Below are 19,059 nucleotides of genomic sequence, written 5' to 3'. Positions count from 1 at the left end.
AACTTCACTTGCAGGATAGTTATGAGAGCGCACACGTGCATAAGCTTCCTCTTTTCTCTTTGCTGGACCTCGCCCGGGACTTGGTATGATACGATAGGATATGGCGTGAGCTGAGATTTGTCCGAGAAGAGAGTGCTTTGAATAGGGTTTACAACAAGAGTTCCATTCCTGTCACTGTGACCCCTGAACCAATCTTGCAGTCACGTTATCATGAACTCGAGGAACAAGTACACTGGTCATTCAACCAGTTATTCGAGACACCTTAGATAGCTGAACAGAATCGACGCTTGGAACATAGTTGGAGACAATTCACACACTTGTTACTCGAAACCTGGTCGTCCTCACGCCAATCTGGGGCAAATCCACTCTACTCCAGTAAAATATTCCGCTCTGTTCACGCAAGCCACTTCTGATGATGCAGAACAGAGACCATTCTTCACTTGAATCTGACCAAATTCCCGCTGACAGTTCCCAATTCCGAGATGCCAAAGGGGGGAGTTAACTGTTTTGCCTGTAGCTATCACCATTTGCCGTCAGGTATTTCGTGCAATCTATCTAGTTAGCTGTGACCGCAGGAGAAGTCTTGGCTGCCTGATCAAGTGACCAGTGCCACTGCGGCAGCAGGGATGCGCACGCTCGTATCATGCAGTCTTTCAGCACCATAGCTGCCTGTTTGACTGCCTCAGACAAGCGAAGATCAGTGGGTTGAGAGGGTAGTAGAGCGGGAAAGGAGCACACTGTTGGGGAGAGAGTGGGAGTTGCGGAAGGAAGAGTGGTTGGAGCTTGCTTTGCAGGTAATGCAACCCGGGCTGCGGACAACCAACGGCTTATCGCCTTGAGCCACCATCTACTTCGAGAAAACCATTCTTGCATGCAAAAGTGCCATGCTCTATTGTGATTGCCAACGGTCCTGCTCCAATCAACAGCTGATTCAGGCGTGGGACGGTAGGTTGTGCGTCCATTGTAATGACAATGTTACCGCTAATTTGGTGGCAAACAGGTCAAGGAGGAGCCAACTGCAACCGTCTCTCCTGATCCCGCAGCTGCGGCTTCACTAGCCTCACTAGCCTCCGCTTCTTGGCCACCCTCCCATGCACAGCTTCCAACGACTTCACAGAGCGGGTCTTGGTCCAGCCAGGACAAGTAATTCGGTCCCTTGTGGATCAAAGAGACCAGCGTCCCAAAGATCTCTTTTCATGTGTTCTTCTCCCACACCCTCAGTTCATGTCAATGACTGACCTCCTCTTGTGTTAGAGACATCACCCCGATGGCTACATCCAGAATCTCCAAGGAGTCCTCGATCTGGGACTTCAAAGATACTCTCTTCCGGGCACTGGGAGCAGCCTATGCTGCACTGGGCGAGGCATCTGTGAGGCTTGAATTTCTGTCGAGTTGCGTTCGAACTAACAGTTGGCCAGTTCAGAAGACATTTGACAAGGATCGCGGATTATTACGGGGACGGGGCAACGATCCATGAGATTGAAACCCTCTTCACAAAAGACATTCCTGCAAAAGCAGAGCAACTCAGACGCGAGCTGGCGAATCGCCATGTTCGTGGCAATAACAGACCTTTGAGAGGTTCTGCGCCATCTCGCCGGCTACCTTTACTCGACTTCGACGACGAGGAGATTTGCGTCCTGAATCCGAGAGAGGTCGAAGTCTTGGAAGTTCGATCTACCAACTCGCTCCAGGCTCCTGCAAAACGTCCCAGAGATGTTCGCGTCCTGAGTTCGGGAGAGATCGAAGTCCTGAAAGCTCGATCTACCAACTCGCGCCGAGCTCCTCGAAAACGTCCTAGAGTTCTTCCAAGATTATCTACAACACCACCGCCTTCCGGGGACGGACCAGCGAGTGGCTCCGTAACTCCTCTTCAGGCAGAGCCCAACATTCCGAAAGTAACGGCCTCTGGGGCTGCAACGATCGAGTTCGACATGGGCCTTGCAATTCCCGATGCTTCCACTTCAGGGCAAAATTTGCCGGAAAGCTCCACGCGAGAGGGCGTCCTTCAAACCCGAAAACGTCGGTTCTCAGAGGTACAAGATCCAGCGGAGCTCCAGACTGTAGGCAGCCCTCGGTCAAGTCCACCACCGAGATGGGAATCCTTCGGCTATGTGACGAAGAAGGGTGAATATCGGTGTGCCCTTTGTCGGACTCAGCTGCCCAATGCAAATGACCTTTTGTTACACGAGAAGATCAGCAAGGAGCACATTCGCAGCCTAAAAGATAAGAAGAAGGTCACCATCGGTCGTGAGAGACTAGCCCATTTGACTGCGATACCAGCCGAAGGCCACAATGCGAGCTCCTCTGCGTTCGACCAGCGACTGAAACCCCATGACCCACCCGAAGTCAGTTCGCAGCCTGCGGCTGGCGAGCCGGTAGGAGCGAAAGAAAATATTAACAACGTAGCCCCAGCGTCCTTGACGCAGGACCGTCAGGCTCCCTCTATATATATCAACGAGGGACGGCGACTGCATCTCAATGCCGCGCCAATCCAGCAAAGCATTGAAAACGCTGAGCCAGCATCACCTCTGGAGTGTCGGCAAACTTTCGATAAAGGCAAGTGCCGCGCTACTTCAGTGGTATCTTTGTCAGATGAGGCCTCATCTGAAAGAGCAACAGCTGGACCGACAGCAGAAATACATACGCGGCCCACAACTGCCCGGACTGAAATTGGAACTCTCAACACCCCCCGCGTCTCCCAGTACGTTGACTCTGCTGCTGCACAGCAGCCTCATGATATCGAGACACAGGCGGCTGTTGAGGTAACTGATATATCCTCCGATAATGTCCAGGACGTCGTGCGCTCGACCCAGCTGGCTATCAAAGTGCTAGAGACCTTCCAAAAGCGTGCGTCCGCTTTCATCAACCCAAGCACCATTGCCGCTGAACCTGGACTTACAACCAACCCCGACTCGAGATCAGACACTCTCTATACAGGACCTAGGGCCAGTTCGGGTGAAAATTCTGCTGTTCCTACGACTGTGGTCTTGGAAACGCTGGATAACGCACCGTCGTCTAGCGGTCTGACTCCCGGCAATAGAAATTGGACCCAGCGTACGATATCGGCACCAGGAATCGGAGTACGCGTCGGTGTCAAACGCGGTGATGTGAAAGAAAATGGAAAGAAAAAGGATGTTGGTGAGCCAATTTCTGTCATAATACTCGACTAGGTACTCTTGAATAGCTATTTTCCTGTCCCTTTTCGAGCGTCTCCTTTCAAGCTACAAGCTTCACGAGCATAGCAACATCTAGTAAGCATGGCTCATTGATGGTTTGTCTGCATCACAGTGCCTGTCCTATGGATTTTTCTCTCTCTTCGAATCTTGTAGACTAAGCTCAGTCCTGTCTTCCTTCTCCTCATCTTTGTCCATATCTGAGATGGTGTGGAGTGATTCTCTACCCAAGTTCGCTACATCCCCTACCAATACCCAACACGCAGTGCATAGAGAATCAAGATCTCTCATCAACTCTATCGAAACCCTTGCCTCCCCCTCTCCAAGTGCCTTCTTTCACGCCGGAGACATGGGCGGAGTCGTCAGACATGTAGAGCAAATGCGGAAACTTCTCGCTGCGTTCTCGAAATGCTTTCAGAACTCCGTCTTGATCTTCTTGTTCACAGCCTCAAAGCCAAAGCTGTCGCGGTCATCCAAGGTCCGTTTCTGTGGCATGTAGCTGGGGATCTGCGCCATAGTTGCGATGCTGGCGGTCACGGGTGCCGGGAAACCTCCTGCAGCAGACGCCGCGGGCGAAGGAAGGCCATAGGCGGTGCCCATGTCGTGAGCGTCCTTCGTTTCCACATTGACTGGTCCTGCGAAGGGTCCTTCTGGGACACTCTGCTTGACAGACTGGGAGGCTCGCTTACGCTTGCCCTTGGGTGCGGCCTCGCCGTTATTGTCGGCCTTGGGGAAGGTGTAGCTGTTGCCGTGGCCGCCTGGCGGGTTTGTGGTGGTGATGATGTTCAGCTTGTTGCGCTTCTTGATCTCGCTGAGGCGCTTCACGATAGTGTTCGGCTTGGTGCCGGTCTTTTGGCAGTACGGGCTGATGTGGAACTGTGCAGCGCCATGGGAGATCAGCAACAGTATTTGAAAGCGTGTCTTGGCTCTGATAAAAGAAAGGTAAAGTGAATGGGGTGTGGTGTTGAAGGAAAATGAAGTGAGATAGACTTCACCGTTACGGAAGACGGTGAGGTGGGCGAAAGGGGCAGTGAGATGGCGGGAGCAGGGTCGGAACCTACAAGGACCGCTTGAGGCGAGTCACGCATGAGTTCGAGAAGGAACATGGCATCTTTGGCAAGCTGGTCCTGCTTGGAGTTGGAGGTTTGTCCTGTTGCCATGCTTGCGAAGTGATTTGTTCTAGGTTGTAGGGTAGAGAGAGTTGGCCAGGACGTCTTGAAGGAAAAAGTTGGAGGGCCTTATCAGCTAGGAAGGAGATGGTAGATTGACAGGTTGGGTCGAGCGAGTCGAGTGAGCCAGGCTGGAAGAGAGTGGTGGAGAGGAGAGAAAGTTAGAGAAGGGGGGATGGGGAGGACAGGGCAGGCAGCTTTTTCCAAGGCGAAGCTGGGCGACTTTAGAGGCGTCCCAGCCACGAGCGTGGCTGCTGTATTGACCAGTACGTTTGGCTGGGATGGTGAGAAACCTGCCTCACACACAGGAGATTGAGACGCACGAAGTGAACAGGTCGGGGCTTCGGCTGCACAGAGGCGGGCCTCTGTCGACGTGTCCTTGTGGAGAAAGATCTTTGCAGCTCGTACTGCTCATCCCGGTAGGTAGGTAGGTCCTTTGAGCAGTCTCCTGGAGGCTCTCGGATGGCAGACGTGGCCAGCCAGCCAGACCATTACAGTGGTTGCATATTGTCACGGCTACCGTAGACGAGCATTGACTATCGAAAGAGCTGATTGGAAGATAAGATAGCGGTTCCTCTAAAAACCACACTACGTATTTGCCTGCAGATGAGAGAAGCAAGGCTCACAGAGAGGCGGTAGGTCTCCGCAGGAAGTTAAAAAGCCATTTCCACTTGCCAACGTAGAGAGGTCGAAGGCTCCGCACCGCGGTCTAGCGTGATATGGGCCCCAATGGTGTGGCTCCAAGACGACTCGAGTGAGGCGTGAGAATGCAGAACTGATCTGTCACATTTCCCAGCGGGGTCAACGGTACAATCCGTCTGCACTACGAGGTATAGATTTTGTGTTGTGCGCGGGTGGGGTGAGGTTGTTTGGTCGAGGGCCCACTCCCACGCCCGCCCCGGACCCGTCTCGCCGTTATTTTGCCCGCCGAAACAACGCTAATTCTCCGCCAAGAGAAGCTAAAATTCCACACAAAATGGACGACAAGTCTGCGTATACAAGAACAGGCAGACATGTTTATACAACATTTGATAACTCCCGCGAAATTCAGGAGGCTGGGGGATTTCCTCCTACATGATGCACACGCCTCTTCCTTCCCCCCAACCTCCCCCTTTTGTTCTGGTCTCCCTGGTTCCAGGCTCATCCAGCAACTAATACCCACCACCAATTGGGAGTCGCTTCTGCCCACTTCTCAGCCGTTTTTTCCGCTCCCTTCGCACCCTTTCCGGGCAACTTCCATGCGTTGCTCTTGCAGATTTCGGAACCCTTGCACCGTCATTGCCCCCCTGCAAACTCTGCGACTCCTCCCCCTTAGCCCATGAAGCTATTGCTGCTGCTGCCGCCGCTGCTGTTCCCACCTCCCTGACCACTCATCATGTCGGCCATGTTCACCGCTGGATAGATGCCTGCTGGGTGGAACTGTCCGTTGTAGCCGTGGAATGCGTCCAGACCGCTCACCGCCATATCCTCATACTTGACTTTCTGAGGGCTTTCGGACTCGTCGCGGAATGGGACCCCGTACATGGGATCCGAGGACTTCTGCTTGGTCTTTCGAGGTCTCTTCGACGGGGGGCTCTTCTTCTCGTTGTCGTATTCAGCTTTGCGCTTGGTTGGTGTAGTGGGAGCCGGGGTCGAGTTCGGAACCCCTTGTTCCTCGAAGACCTTTGCCATCTCATGTCGCAGTTTGTAGTACTTTTGGCTGCTGCGGATCAGTAACTCCCGAGCAGGCCTATGGCCATGGAGTAGGCGGTGCGCACCTCACGGCCGATGGTGTCAGACCCTCTCCCAGGAGAGTCGCAACCTGCTGCCATGTGTCGGCAGAAGGCCTCAGGTTCGCGGAGGAAATCGCGCACAGCAGCATGCGGCGCTCTCGCTCAGCAGTCCATTGATAAGGCATGGTGGCAACAATGATGAGCAACTTCTAGAGCAACAGGGGCAACCAAGAAGCAACGTTGGTGATACTGCACATAGGGAGGATGTGATGGAAGGAAACTTGGGAAACTTGGGAAAATATAGCGAGAGAGTCTGTAGAAATGAGCGACACGTAAGAGTAGCGCTGGCGTCTGTTGTGGGCCTGGACTAACCCCTCTGCTGCTACGCTCAATTCTCAACCATGCACGGCCCTTCTCCACGGAGTCAATGTGACGGAGCATCCGACCGACCGCAGCCAGAAGCACGATTACACGAGAAAATGCCAGGATAACTCCTGTATGGGCCTCGCCACTAAGGGTGGAGCCGACGCAGCCGATGTTTGTTCGGGCTGTACAAATCGCCTTCGAACTCTCAGCAGTTCGGTCTTCGTTTCACAAACCTGTATTCCCCCAACGCCCGGTCCACGTCTGGCCCCGGTGAGTGGCCTTTTCAAACCTTCGTTGAGAGAAATCAAGCGCCAAGGGCCAACCAGTGGGGCAGTGAATCCTTGTATCTGGACGCAAACAGGGCACGGAATGGTATGTAACGGTTGTAATGACCGGGAACAGCCCTCGGGCTCCTTGCTCTCCCTTCGTACCATCGAAGCACGATGCCCACCTTGAAGGGAAACAGTCTTCGAATTTCCTGCTCTCATTTGATACCATACGGGGCACGATACCGACCTCGCAGGGAGACAGGCCCTTGTGTCACTGGTTGGTAGAAGGCCTGAGCAGGTATAAAAAGCCTTGACACTGGTTTCGCAGTTCAACCCAGCCTCAACAGTATCTCTTTCACTCTTGCCAATACTTCGTTGGACAGCCTTCTCTTCTGAACCTAGCTCAAAGTTGCATATATAGTCCGGCAAGGAGAACGAAGAAATGGCCGAAAGTCCAGTCAAGGAAAGCGATATTCCGGCTCTGCTTGCCATAGTGTTCGGCTCAGTTGGCCCCATTCACGTATGGACAATCCGCTCTCGGAACCGATGACATTCTTCCTCTCTGACACATTCCCAGGTCGACGCTGAAAAGGTGGCCCAGCATCTGGGCATAAGCCTGGCCACGGTTCCGCCGAAGTTCACGGCGCTTCGAAAGCGGTACAACCTCGAGATCAAGGTCATCAACTCTGGGGCTTTGCAGCGCAACCGACCAAATAGCCCTAAGAAGAGGCTCGCTGTGCAAGGGCCCAAACCCATGAGGAATACCAGTGTCCCAACACAATCGGGCAGCGACACCGAGGTCAACCTGCCAGAAGAACTCCTCTTTGAGCCTGCGGCAGCTGTCAAGCAAGAGGGAGCGTGAAGTCGGGATGATTATGCAGTCAATGGAGATGATGGCCATCGCATCTCCAACCTGGTTAGGGATTGTTTGTTTCTCTTTGAGGTAGAGGATGGTGCAGGCTGCTCTGAGCCAAGTCGAAGGACAAGGATTTGACCCTTTCAACAAGCATGGTGCACTCAGCTTGGACAAAATACCATCTCTGACCCTTTCAACAAGCATGGTGCACCTACCTTGGACAAGATACCTTCTCGCATCATGTGCTGCCATACCCATGGCGTTAAAGATTTCACACCGGGAAAGGTTGAGTAAATTGATAGCAGAGTAGCCGGGTGTGGCGCGTACTTAGGTCCAAGGAGGATAATGATGATTACAAAAAGGAAGTTGACATGTCAAGCCATGAACTTCTCATGGTAAGATGTGAATGACGATACCGGAGCGAATCTGAGTCCCTCCACCCCCCATTTTTTGGGTAAACTTCTTAATGCCCATTGTGTTGGCCTCTTCGCTGGTCGTGAGAGGATTGAGCCCTGATTGTGTGCGTCAGGGAACGCTGGACATAGAACAGACGCTTAAAGGAAGGTGATGGAGCCTGTCAGGGACCCATCGTCCGATGAACAAAGAGTAAGAGTTTGTCGACCGCACCTCTGGAGGCAGCCTGGATGAGGTACGCACCGCAGGGACAATGCTTAGGATTTTCTCTTGACAAAGAGCGACTGCGACAATCTCTGGTAGAGATGTGATTAGCGAGGCGTTGAACATCACTGTCAGCTGATCTCTGTCACTGTCAGCAGATCAAGAGACCACGTAGGTGTGACAGGCGGTGGATCGGCAGTGAAAGGAAAAGCATCGACAGGAAGGGGAACGGATTGATGAGCAGAGAGGAAGCGTCGATAACACGGGGACGCGTCGACAGTAAAAAAAAAACACGGTATCAACGTGTCATTGCTGTTGTGAGACGATTCTCACAGCGTTTGCTGTGCTCTGGTCTGCTTGTACATACATATGTGTCAAAAACGACACAGCGGCCCTACCTCTCTCTCTCTCTCTCTCTCTGTCTGTCTGTCTCCCCTTGGCCCTTCACTTGCGAGACCGCCTCGCAAGCTTCGCCTTGCGTTCCGCCTTCTCCTTGCGCTCTTTGGCAAGGTCATACTCCCCGTCGGACCCCTCGGTGTCCAGGTCCTTCGCACCCGCATCTACGTCCTTGGCACCCGTTCCGTAAGACCCGTCCTCAGACGCGGCCCTAGCGGTACGGCGGATATTACGAACTGGCAAGGCCCTTCGAACCCGTGGGGTGGGCGAGGTGATGTCGGCCTCATCGCCGGAGGTGGTTTCGGTTGCCGATGTCGTGTTACCATCGGAACAGGACGACACGGTACGGCGCTTGCGCTTGGACCCGGTGGTTGGTTTTTTTGCAGTAGAGCGCTTGCCGATGGTGTTCAAACCAAGGCGTGGAGTATTGACAGGGTTCGTCGAAAGTGGAGGCTTTGGTGTGGACGATGCAGAGGCAGTAGGGCCAGCGTCGACTTTGTCGTCTTCGCCGGCGTCTTCGTCCTTTGCGGCTGCTCCTTGCTTGTTTTTGCGAAGGGTTTCGAGATCGTCACCGTGCTTCATGATGGCGCGAAAGTTGTCGCGAACACTGCGGGCATTGGGTCTCGCATTGTCATCATCGCCGGCTACAGCTGAAATCAGTAATCGTCAAAGAGAAGAGCGAGGACCTTCAGGATTTACGCCACATCTCAGCGACCTTGTTGGCATCGAGCTTGAAGTTTGGGGAACACATGATGGCGGTTCGAAGGAGCTGCTCGCAATCAGTATGTAAACTTCAGTCAAGGGCTTGGAACACCTTACAGTAAGCTTTTCAGTATCGGTCCAGCTTTTGACAGGCATTTTTGGAGTTTTGGTAGGGGAGAATGATCTGATCTGACAGAGGAACTTGAACAAGGGCGTACTCGGAGATGGAAGTAGCCGAAGAGGATGTGATTCGAGATCGGACTCGACAAGTTGCTGAACAACAAGAGACGTGCGTAGGGAAACAAGAGAAAAGAAATTGAGGCGCCACCAATTCATGGGTAGAAATTCATGCCTGAGTCCGCAGCCAAGACCAGGGCAAATGGTGCTCGAAGACCGGCAGAAAGTGAATGGCGCCGACATGGTCAGTGAATCTGTTCTCTTCTCCTCCATCTTCATCGTTGTCTGCGTCGTCTGGGTGTGAAACATCGCTCTTCTCACAACAGACACACGCTTGGTAAGTTGGGCATTTTGTCTGCTGTTTGAACGGGCATGTCGAAAGCACCTGTTGGCACTTATGATATATATACTTACGCAACCACCTTGTGCAGGCCTGTGCAGGAGTGCATCGCGAGGCGACGACTACACTGCAACAGCCACCTCACCCACACAAGGGTTCTCCTGAACAAGGAGGAGGAGAAGAATGAGAAGATGAAAGAATTAGAATCACAAGAATCACAAGAATCACGACTCAGTGCACAAAAAGGGGGTTTATTAGCGGGCCGATGTTTACCCGGTAGTGCTGCCATTTCCTGTAAACTGCAAGTGAGCCGAGGCGCTAATGATTCCTCTATCTAAAGCAGAACAAACACATCATGGGTTTCAGGTCCAGCGAAATCGAGATATCGCCATGACCAAACAGAAGATCAAGATCAGCACCTAGATACGTTCGTCACTCGGCAATTTGTTGGCCACAAAACCTCGCTGCTGCGCATATGCAGGTTGATCGTTGTCGACCGCATACCAGTCTTGATGACTGTCTTTCGACCCAATATATTCCCCTCGATAGAGCCGTACTGCACGAAAGATCCCCGTGACAATGTCTCCGAGATTGACTGCATGGAACACTGCTGAAACAACTCCTGCCCTCGAATTTGTGCTTGTCTTCTGCGGCCAGTAGGGCCAGACAAACAAGACGGCGAATACAAATGTTTCCAAGCAGGTGAGGAAGGAGTTCAGGCCAAGATTGAGATCGTTATAGGTCAGATGCTCTGTTGGCTTGAGGACGTTACTTTGCGAAAGGGCGTTGATGACGATTCTCTGTAGGAGTTGGACAAAGACGACGAGTTTGAAGACACCCATCTTTTGAAGGATCCGTCGGTCCACAGCGTGAAGTTGACTGCGAAATCTCGCATACAACTTCCAGATCCCAATCATGCAGATTGCAGTCAAGATTCCCTGGACAATGCTGATAATGGTATTCGCCCGACGATACCTCTTCGTTCCATGGCACTGTGTTGCTTCGACAATTTCCGTGGCAATGACCGTGATGATCCGGGTTGGCAAAATCTGGATCACCGTGATCCAAGTCTTGCGGAACCAGTGGATGTTGGAGGCATCGGACGGTTTGGCCGTCCCCGGCTGAGTGGCAAAGAACTGAAGCTGCCCCTCAAAGGAATCTGGTGCCAGATAGGCAATCAACAAGAAGAAGAGTGCAATGAGTGCAAAGCATTCGTATAGCTCGGCGATTGGAGTCAGGTAGTTGGCAAGGTTATAATGCCAGACGCCGAAGAAGCTGAGAATGGCAAATACTGCTGGCGTCCAGATGACACGGATGATTTGCTTTTGCTGTCTGGGCTCTTCATATCTCAGGATATGTACAAGAGTAAGTATGCCGCACAATATCCATGTGCAGATGGTGGTCCCCGCAGCAATATAGGTCGTCAAGGTATGGTATGATATGTCGCCGACAACAGGCTTCGCCTGGCCTTTTCACAAGAGTTAGTTGTGGTTTGACCCTGGTGCAGAGGAAAACCTACTGGCATCGCTCAAGGATGGACAAATGGCCATTCTGTGTCAAATGCTGTTCAAGATTCTGGTGCGAGGGTTGGAAATCTGTTGAGTGTCTGTGGAAGTGTCCAGCTTCAGGACGACCCGTGGGCCTATATATACATCTCAATTTTTCCATCTCAGACTTGTATACGAAGCCATCAAGCCACCCTCGAGACGCAATATCCTCTACAACTCGTGAAATGGAACAAAAGGAGCAATCTAGGCGCGACTAGCTGAGGTTGTGTTCCTTTCGAAGTATTCGTGGAGACGGTCTGGAGTATGTGGATCAACCTGCCTAATGCGGAAATCTCAGCGCGGCTTGGGGCTGAGTTCGTATCCAGCCGTGCAGCATCTTAGCGAAATGCATGCCAGTTCAGCTGATGCGATTGGATGTCGCTTGCTGGCGAGTTCCCAATGTCGTTGCGCCTTGCACATCCATGGACTTTGGGACCCTGCGGTGCCTGAAGCTTTCCCCTCCCGCATCCTTGACAAGACCACATTCGATCGTCTTCGCCTTCTTCACAGTACCAGGCTATGCTTGTTGGCCAAGATGCCTTACAAATATGGAGGTCCGCGAAGTAAAGGGTGTCATGCGTGCAGGGTCCGCAAGATCAAGGTAGGTCGCGATTGCCATTGATAGGCCTTTAGCTAAAGAGACCTCGAACAAAGTGTGACGAAGCTCGACCAACTTGTGGGCGCTGCCTTCGTTCAGGCAAGAGGTGCGAGTTTCGAGACGCCTTCGAGTTGCTCCACTACGACGAGACCGCACATGCCTCTCATCGGGCTCACGAACTATGGCAAAAGCGCGCAACCAAGCCAGACGAAGGCGGTGTATCGCATCCCGCGTCCACTAAAGGCCTTACGGCCATACCGGCCAACGTAGCCCTGGGATTGGGCCCACCTCTGTACGAATTGGCTGTGCAAAGGTTCTTTTTCGACTACGTCTTTCAGATGAGCACTCCATCAGGGAGAGGAGGATATCTAGAATGCCTTCCAGACGTCTACCCCAGGTTCATCCACCAGCCCTTCTTCCTCTCTGCGTTCAAATCCACTGCCCTGGCCAACTTTGCGAGGAGATGCAACTCGAGAAACGCATCCGAGGCGGCTTTGGCTGAATACGGCAAGGCAATATGCCTGACAAACGCCGCCGTGAGAGATCCCGTCCTGGTCGTCAGAGACGAGACGCTCCTGGCTTGTCAACTATTGGGCTTCTGCGAGGTAAGAGTCGCGAGCGGTGCGCATCGCGTGAGGCACTGACTGAGTGACAGATCTACTTGTCTCCTGAAACGGCGTTCCGGAGCTGGTACGTCCACATGCAAGGAGCCGCGGCACTTCTCGAACATCGAGGTTCTGAGATTCTACAGACACCTCTGGGTCCGACTCTTTTCAAAGCCGTCCACGCTCAAGAGGTTATACATCATGTTCCGACGCGGCAGAATTTTGCTGATTGCTGAAAGCTCTACAAATGCTTACGTTTTTGTCTGCGACCTACATATAATCCGCCATTCGTGAAGCAAGTCTACGACTTGATATCAGCTCAAGTGTATCTGTTGGTCTCCGATATCGCCACCTCGTGCGCAGAATATATTGAGCGAAAGGACAATCTCTCAGGAGATCAACGAAATGCTTTCGGTGCGGGTCTCTTGGAGAGAGCTCGCCTCTTGGATCTCCAGTGGCAGCGGCTTGTCTCCGTTGTTCCGCAGCCCTTTGGCTACGAACGGGTCCCGAAGGGGGAGTATGGCCCGCTGCCGAACTGGATTTTGCCTTTGATCCAGGACCAGCGAGCCCCCTGCTTCGTGCATATCTACTCGGGATTCGGGCCGTGCTTCATATGGAACGTGATGCGGTACGCTCGAGTCAGGCTGCACCAGTTGCAAATACTCCTTGCTGGAACGACGACGCTATCAGGGGCGGCGTCAGAGTCCCTCGAGCTGTTGTTACAGCTGGAAGACGAGCTCAGCTCAACAGTGCCCGCGTTGCTAATTGCCACAGACGAGGAAGTCCGCACCCGCTCGACGGGAGAAGATGTACCCAGCTTCCGGGCCTTCTTGATGGTCCGCTCACTGATTGCGGCCCGCATGACGCTGAGGTTCCTCGCACGACGAGGCCTCCACGTTCAAGAGAGACTAGCCTGGCTTACAGAGCTGTTCGCATGCCTCCACGAACATCTCACTATTTTTGTTCCCTCTGAATTTGACCCGCTGGACGAGGACTGAGGGCCTGTCTGCATACCGTCTCTTCGAAAGTGTGCACGAGTCTACATGGTCAGAGGTACCTGTTCGGCAAAAAAACTTGGCATGAGCGAGTCAATTCCTCGTATCTATGAAACGTGAAACAGGACGCGTGGAAAAATGTCGTCAACCCAGCTGTTTCTCGGACTCAGTCTCTTCTTCGCGAAGCTACCGACCTCGCTGGAGACCCTAGAGAGCACCGTCAACGTCGGGAGGAGAGAAGGCAAGAGATCAACATGGACATTTCGGCCAGCCATTAACAGTGGCGCAACATACCCAGAACGAGTACCCAGCAGTTCGACCAAGACCCGAGAAATACCGTTCATGCTCAGCTGCAGCTATGGAGAAGGGAGGTCGTTCTACCATCCTCATCCAGAAGGCAAACTTGAGACCGGCATTCAGCCTACCAAGGACAACTTACAGAGCTAGAAGAGAAATATAGGGGGGAGAGACCGGTGCAGTAGTCTGCTGATAATGGTGTGCTTATTAAAGTATTGACTCATCTGATTTACATCTTCTATGCAAAATGATAAAAGTAAAGCCACATCTGCGCTCTATAAATCGGCTCCACGGTGGAAATATGCAAGCTGTGTGCCCTGGTCACCAATCAATACCGAAATGCCACGACTGTACACAGAATGCAGAAGTCAACCCCCAAGCAAAGCTCTAGAACCATAAGACAGCCAACGAGCACTCTCCAGAAAATGCGAGCGTTCGCAACTCACACTCCAGGACCTCCGGCAAAATATTAAGCGGGCGCGGCTCTTCGCCTCCGCCACCACCTAACCACCCACCACGCCACACTCACCGTGAGCGCTGTTCTGTATGCCAAAAACAGCGCTATCGCCCAATTGACCCTGCCATAGTATCCGTGCATCAACTTACCGACAGCATGTTGCGGGTCTTTTCCAACGCCTAATCCGCCGATGCCGACACTGTGCTTGTTGAAGGATGATCGCTTGGCCTTTCGAGAGGGAGACTTCTCTGTAGCCGTAGTGACTGGTACAGATGTCGATTCAGGTCCCATGGCAGGTGCAGGTTCGGCCACGGAGATGGCTGTGGCCTCGGTGGCGCCATCCATGGCGGTTTGACTCGGCTGCCGCTGTAGTCGACTCGGCCAAGAGCCTGAGGAGAAGGTTTCTGCAGTGTTCTTCCGGAACGAGCGGGTCATGATGTACACGAGCAGGCGGAGGTCAGGGACTGTGAACGTGGGATATTTCCAGAGCGCCACGGCGTTGTACGGCGGAAGCTGGTCGAGTAGATCCGCCAGCACGCCGAGTGTCAGACCCCAGAGGATAAGTGGTTGTTGGTAGGTCAGGAGAGAGCGGTGAGTATTTGAGGACGGGACACCGAAGGGCGCTTGAGCCCATCCTGACACCGTGGAAAGATTATCCCCGCCCTCCGTGGGTATAAAGCCGGGAATTGAACTGGCAAAAACGGACTCTGTGGGGAGAAGGCGGACGGCACTGAACATCATCTTGCCCATTGTCCAACGGATTAGTTTGTGGATTGTTGGCCCAACGTGCTTCGCAATCCTGGAGGATATATCCACGGGTTCTCTCGTCCGGAGGGTTGGTGAAAGCAGAGCGCGGAGAGAGACCCAGTGCACTGAGGCGACCTCCGTGGGCTGCGGCTGGAGTGGAGGGACGGTCTTGCCTGTCAGGAGGAAGATATAGGGACATAACACCATGAGAACATCTTTTCCCCAAGAGGTAGTAACGAGTCGCTCAGGGAGATTTCCTGCGGGTAGACAGTTCGCTGTGTCCAGGTCTAATCCAATCTCTTCTCTTGTCTCACGCACAGCAGCAGCAAAGTCGTCCGCGTCTTCAGGATCCCGCTTCCCTCCAGGCAAGGCGACATGTCCCGACCACCTGTCACCAGCGCGGCCGGCACGCTTGATGAAGAGTAATTCCGGGTCTCCTTCTTGGACCCATTCCTGCGCGAAGAACTCGCTGATTGTAGAAGGGGGCGAGGGAGGTGAAGGCTTATCGATCGCTACGAGGGAGCCATTGACACTTGCAGGGACTGGTTTATAGGCCGGTCGGACACGGATAATGGCAGCAACGCTGGCTCGTTTTCGGGAGGTGTTGGGAGGATTGGGGACATGCGGGTACGGGTTCTCGCGAAGCCGAACGAGGACTTCCTCGAGGGCTTTAACGATGGCCCTCGAATCTCCCGACATAGTGGCAAAGTATTGTCTATTTGTCCTATTGGGACCAGAGCCTTTCCAAGTGAGATAACATGATATACGATGTGACTCAATGGATGCAGCCTCGTCGGCACCAACAAAATCCATGCCGAGGCTGTCACCGTCCGGCAAACCAGCCAATTGGAGATGGCCGGCCGGAAAAACTTCGTCCGAGAATCTTTAGCGGGTCAAGCACCAGATCTCCGAGCACGGGAGGGGATCCGTCGCTTTGATTGGCTGTTGCTCCCCGTGCTTTGCTTCTGGTGACAGTGGGGAAGCCGCAGGAAAGAGGGAAGCACTGTCTGCATCAAGATTCTAAAGCTCTGTACCAATTGCATAACTTTTCTCTTGACAGCTTAGGCGCTGTATTCAACATTGACATCTGTATGGAGTATCTGTTACCGTCTTGAACCTCAGGCCTGCCTCACCTTACAAGTTTATCCCCAACATGCGCTTCGGCAAGACCCTCTCTGACGCCATCTATCCACCATGGAAAGACAAGTACCTCGAGTATGAGAAGATCAAGAAGCTCCTCCGTGAAGATGAAACATCTCCACAAGGCCGGGGTGGTGAAGGGAGCTGGACTGAACAAGATGAAGAAAACTTTGTTCATGAGCTCACAGTAACTCAGTTGGAAAAGGTCCACCAGCATCAGCTCAACACCTTCAACTCACTCCGAGACCGAACCGCCGCCTGCGAGGCGAAGCTGCCGTCTACCGAGGGCGAAGATGCAGGAAAATCCGAGGAAGACTATAAGGCTGTTGCAAAGGAGCTGCTCCCTGAGCTCGACAAGATCTCCAACGAGCTGAATGAGCTTAGGAAGTTCAGCAGGATCAACTATACCGGATTCCTCAAGGCTGCAAAGAAACATGACAGAAAGAGAGGCCTCAAGTACAGGGTTCGGCCCATACTACAAGTTCGTCTCTCGCAAATGCCTTTCAACCAGGAGGACTACTCGCCTTTGCTCTTCCGGCTGTCGACCATGTATTCTTGGGCTCGTCAGAAGCTCGAGGGGGAGCAGGCTGGTGATGAAGCCAATACTGACGCCCGGCCAAAAGATCAGTATAAGGCTTTCAAATATTGGGTTCATGTGGACAACCTCCTTGAAGTCAAGACATATCTGTTGCGTCGCCTTCCCGTCTTAGTGTACAATCCCCAGTCTGTCAAGGTGGTCGATTCGTCTCAAAAGGACCCGACGATCACCTCAATCTACTTTGACAATAACAGCTTCGACCTCTACCAGGGTAAGGTCGAAAAAGGCGCAGGTGGCGCTTCGCTGCGGGTCAGGTGGGCTGGCCAATTGCTTGATGAGTCGGAGGTTGTCCTTGAGAAAAAGTTCGTCGACGAGGAAACAACCGACAGTAGCGACATCAGAATCCAGCTGAAGCCCAAGTATCTCATCCCATTTCTCAAAGGCGAATACAAGATGGAAAAACAGATCAAGAGGCTTGAGGAACTGCTGGGACCTGAACATGAGGACATCAAGGCGTTCAGGGCCAACGTTGATGAGATCCAATCATTTGTCAAAGAGAAAGAACTCGAGCCAGTCCTAAGAGCAAGCTATACCCGGACTGCTTTCCAGATACCTGGGGATGACCGGATCCGGGTGTCTCTAGACACCGATCTCGCCTTCATTCGGGAGGACGCACTAGATCCTGACCGCCCGTGTCGGGATCCAGATGACTGGCATCGGTCCGATATTGACCAGAACAAGATGGAATATCCATTCTCAGCCATTAAGAAAGGCGAGATCAGCCGCTTTCCTCATGCTGTGCTCGAAATCAAGATCAAGGAATCGAAGTATACTAGGAATAATGCTTGGCTCCACGACTTGATGAACTCTCACCTGGTCAAGGAGGAGAAGAGGTTCTCTAAATTTGTCCACGGTGTGGCCGAGCTATTCGAAGACTACGTCAACAGCTTCCCATTCTGGCTGAGTGACCTGGAGACAGACATTAGAAGAGACCCAGTCACAGCCTACCAGGAGGAACAACAGAAAGAGGCTAAAAAGGTGGAAGATGAAATGGCTGTGGGCAGCTTCATCGCGGGGTCCAGGTTGACGCCCAAAGGAAAGTCGGCTTCTCCCGGCAGATTCCCCGAGAGAAGAGTATCCGGCCAGCTTTCCCAATCTGTTCAATCCCAAGGGCGAGCCAGGGCTGAGCCGCAGCTGGAAACTACGGCTGAGGAGCAGGATACCGACGAAGACGGCATTCATCCTCCCGAACAAATCGAGATTCGAGATTCGTCAAGGGGTGGCATTCGATCCTTCCTTCCGGCGTTCTCCAATTCTCGTTACGCCCGTCGTCGTCGCGAAGGAAAAAATGCGTGGGAAAATGCTCCGCTTCCGCCGGGCGTCCAAGAACCAAGTTTTTGGATCAAAGATCAAGGTGACCTGAAGATTGAAGCCAAAGTCTGGCTGGCCAATCAGCGAACATTCATCAAGTGGCAGCACATCGCAGTCCTCCTGGCCACCTTGTCACTGGGTCTCTACAATGCTGCCGGTGTTGACAACAACATTGCTCGCATTCTCGCTGTTGTGTATACCTTCTTTGCTGTCTTTGCAGGAGTATGGGGATGGTACGTGTATATGTGGCGGACGAAGCTGATCACGGAACGAAGCGGGAAGGACTTCGACAATCCCATCGGCCCATTCATCGTCACCATCGGATTGGCCGCTGCACTGATCTTGAATTTCGCTTTCAAGTATCGCGCTGCATTGGAAAATACCAACCTAGACTCAGGTAACGGCACGGCTGGTCCCTCGATGACCGTCGGGTTATTGACGCCCAAAGTCCAGCTTCCTCTAGCGTCTGCCACTGGACTCCTTGTACAGGAACTTTAAACGCGCAGGAATTCATTGGAGACGAGGGCGGCAGGGAGCTGTCGCGGGTTGGCATTCCATTACTGAGAGCACAGCATGAGATTGCAAAAGAACAGGAATAAACGCAGATACATATAATTCTTAGGCTCGACAGATCGAGCACCTACACTATAGTATCATACGTACAAATAGCCCACCAGACGGGTGAGCCACGAAGGCATCAATAGCAGATCATAACACCGGGTTTACAGCGACGATGTTAGGGAACGCCGTTCGCCTTCCACCACAAGGAAAGCAAGGCTGGGTATTCTTGTAGAAGTTTTCATCGGCACACACACACACACATCTCTCTCTCTCTCTCTCTCTCTCTCTCTCTCTCTCTCTCTCTGCTATCCTATCTTATCCACGTAGAAGAGTACAAATGGGAAAAGCACAAATTGGAATGAATGGTTGAACGGTGGAAACTGCATTCTTCAGGCTGGAAAGGCGCGAGGCCCTCCCTACTCGTC

At 52.8% G+C, this 19,059-nt stretch overlaps 10 protein-coding genes across 10 annotated transcripts; 5 read left to right on the top strand and 5 right to left on the bottom strand.

Moving 5' to 3' along the window:
- Positions 1 to 1,267: 1,267 nt before the first annotated feature.
- On the top strand, positions 1,268 to 3,170 carry AYL99_08514 (hypothetical protein; the record flags this gene model as incomplete). Its single annotated transcript, XM_018840022.1, has 2 exons — positions 1,268 to 1,369; positions 1,419 to 3,170. 2 exons carry the CDS (start codon positions 1,268 to 1,270, stop codon positions 3,168 to 3,170), a joined length of 1,854 nt encoding a protein of 617 aa, XP_018691143.1.
- Positions 3,171 to 3,587: 417 nt separating this feature from the next.
- On the bottom strand, positions 3,588 to 4,333 carry AYL99_08513 (hypothetical protein; the record flags this gene model as incomplete). The annotated part of the gene is made up of 2 exons (XM_018840021.1): positions 3,588 to 4,049; positions 4,235 to 4,333. The coding sequence occupies 2 exons, from the start codon at positions 4,331 to 4,333 to the stop codon at positions 3,588 to 3,590; spliced, it is 561 nt and encodes a 186-aa protein (XP_018691142.1).
- A 1,320-nt stretch (positions 4,334 to 5,653) lies between these two features.
- On the bottom strand, positions 5,654 to 6,239 carry AYL99_08512 (hypothetical protein; the record flags this gene model as incomplete). Its single annotated transcript, XM_018840020.1, has 2 exons — positions 5,654 to 6,041; positions 6,100 to 6,239. The coding sequence occupies 2 exons, from the start codon at positions 6,237 to 6,239 to the stop codon at positions 5,654 to 5,656; spliced, it is 528 nt and encodes a 175-aa protein (XP_018691141.1).
- Positions 6,240 to 7,131: 892 nt separating this feature from the next.
- On the top strand, positions 7,132 to 7,551 carry AYL99_08511 (hypothetical protein; the record flags this gene model as incomplete). The annotated part of the gene is made up of 2 exons (XM_018840019.1): positions 7,132 to 7,209; positions 7,267 to 7,551. The coding sequence occupies 2 exons, from the start codon at positions 7,132 to 7,134 to the stop codon at positions 7,549 to 7,551; spliced, it is 363 nt and encodes a 120-aa protein (XP_018691140.1).
- Positions 7,552 to 8,607: 1,056 nt separating this feature from the next.
- AYL99_08510 (hypothetical protein) lies at positions 8,608 to 9,417 on the bottom strand (the record flags this gene model as incomplete). Its single annotated transcript, XM_018840018.1, has 3 exons — positions 8,608 to 9,203; positions 9,259 to 9,328; positions 9,379 to 9,417. The coding sequence occupies 3 exons, from the start codon at positions 9,415 to 9,417 to the stop codon at positions 8,608 to 8,610; spliced, it is 705 nt and encodes a 234-aa protein (XP_018691139.1).
- Positions 9,418 to 10,197: 780 nt separating this feature from the next.
- AYL99_08509 (hypothetical protein) lies at positions 10,198 to 11,328 on the bottom strand (the record flags this gene model as incomplete). Its single annotated transcript, XM_018840017.1, has 2 exons — positions 10,198 to 11,246; positions 11,298 to 11,328. 2 exons carry the CDS (start codon positions 11,326 to 11,328, stop codon positions 10,198 to 10,200), a joined length of 1,080 nt encoding a protein of 359 aa, XP_018691138.1.
- A 532-nt stretch (positions 11,329 to 11,860) lies between these two features.
- AYL99_08508 (hypothetical protein) lies at positions 11,861 to 13,526 on the top strand (the record flags this gene model as incomplete). The annotated part of the gene is made up of 4 exons (XM_018840016.1): positions 11,861 to 11,926; positions 11,980 to 12,528; positions 12,579 to 12,719; positions 12,768 to 13,526. The coding sequence occupies 4 exons, from the start codon at positions 11,861 to 11,863 to the stop codon at positions 13,524 to 13,526; spliced, it is 1,515 nt and encodes a 504-aa protein (XP_018691137.1).
- A 135-nt stretch (positions 13,527 to 13,661) lies between these two features.
- AYL99_08507 (hypothetical protein) lies at positions 13,662 to 13,970 on the top strand (the record flags this gene model as incomplete). Its single annotated transcript, XM_018840015.1, has 1 exon — positions 13,662 to 13,970. One exon carries the CDS (start codon positions 13,662 to 13,664, stop codon positions 13,968 to 13,970), a length of 309 nt encoding a protein of 102 aa, XP_018691136.1.
- A 319-nt stretch (positions 13,971 to 14,289) lies between these two features.
- On the bottom strand, positions 14,290 to 15,723 carry AYL99_08506 (hypothetical protein; the record flags this gene model as incomplete). The annotated part of the gene is made up of 1 exon (XM_018840014.1): positions 14,290 to 15,723. One exon carries the CDS (start codon positions 15,721 to 15,723, stop codon positions 14,290 to 14,292), a length of 1,434 nt encoding a protein of 477 aa, XP_018691135.1.
- A 454-nt stretch (positions 15,724 to 16,177) lies between these two features.
- On the top strand, positions 16,178 to 18,571 carry AYL99_08505 (hypothetical protein; the record flags this gene model as incomplete). The annotated part of the gene is made up of 1 exon (XM_018840013.1): positions 16,178 to 18,571. The coding sequence occupies one exon, from the start codon at positions 16,178 to 16,180 to the stop codon at positions 18,569 to 18,571; it is 2,394 nt and encodes a 797-aa protein (XP_018691134.1).
- Between the last annotated feature and the right edge of the window lie 488 nt (positions 18,572 to 19,059).

This window comes from Fonsecaea erecta (assembly GCF_001651985.1).
Source record: "Fonsecaea erecta strain CBS 125763 chromosome Unknown Scaff7, whole genome shotgun sequence".
Taxonomy (NCBI): Eukaryota; Fungi; Ascomycota; class Eurotiomycetes; order Chaetothyriales; family Herpotrichiellaceae; genus Fonsecaea; species Fonsecaea erecta.
This window is presented reverse-complemented; position numbering and strand designations above follow the sequence as displayed.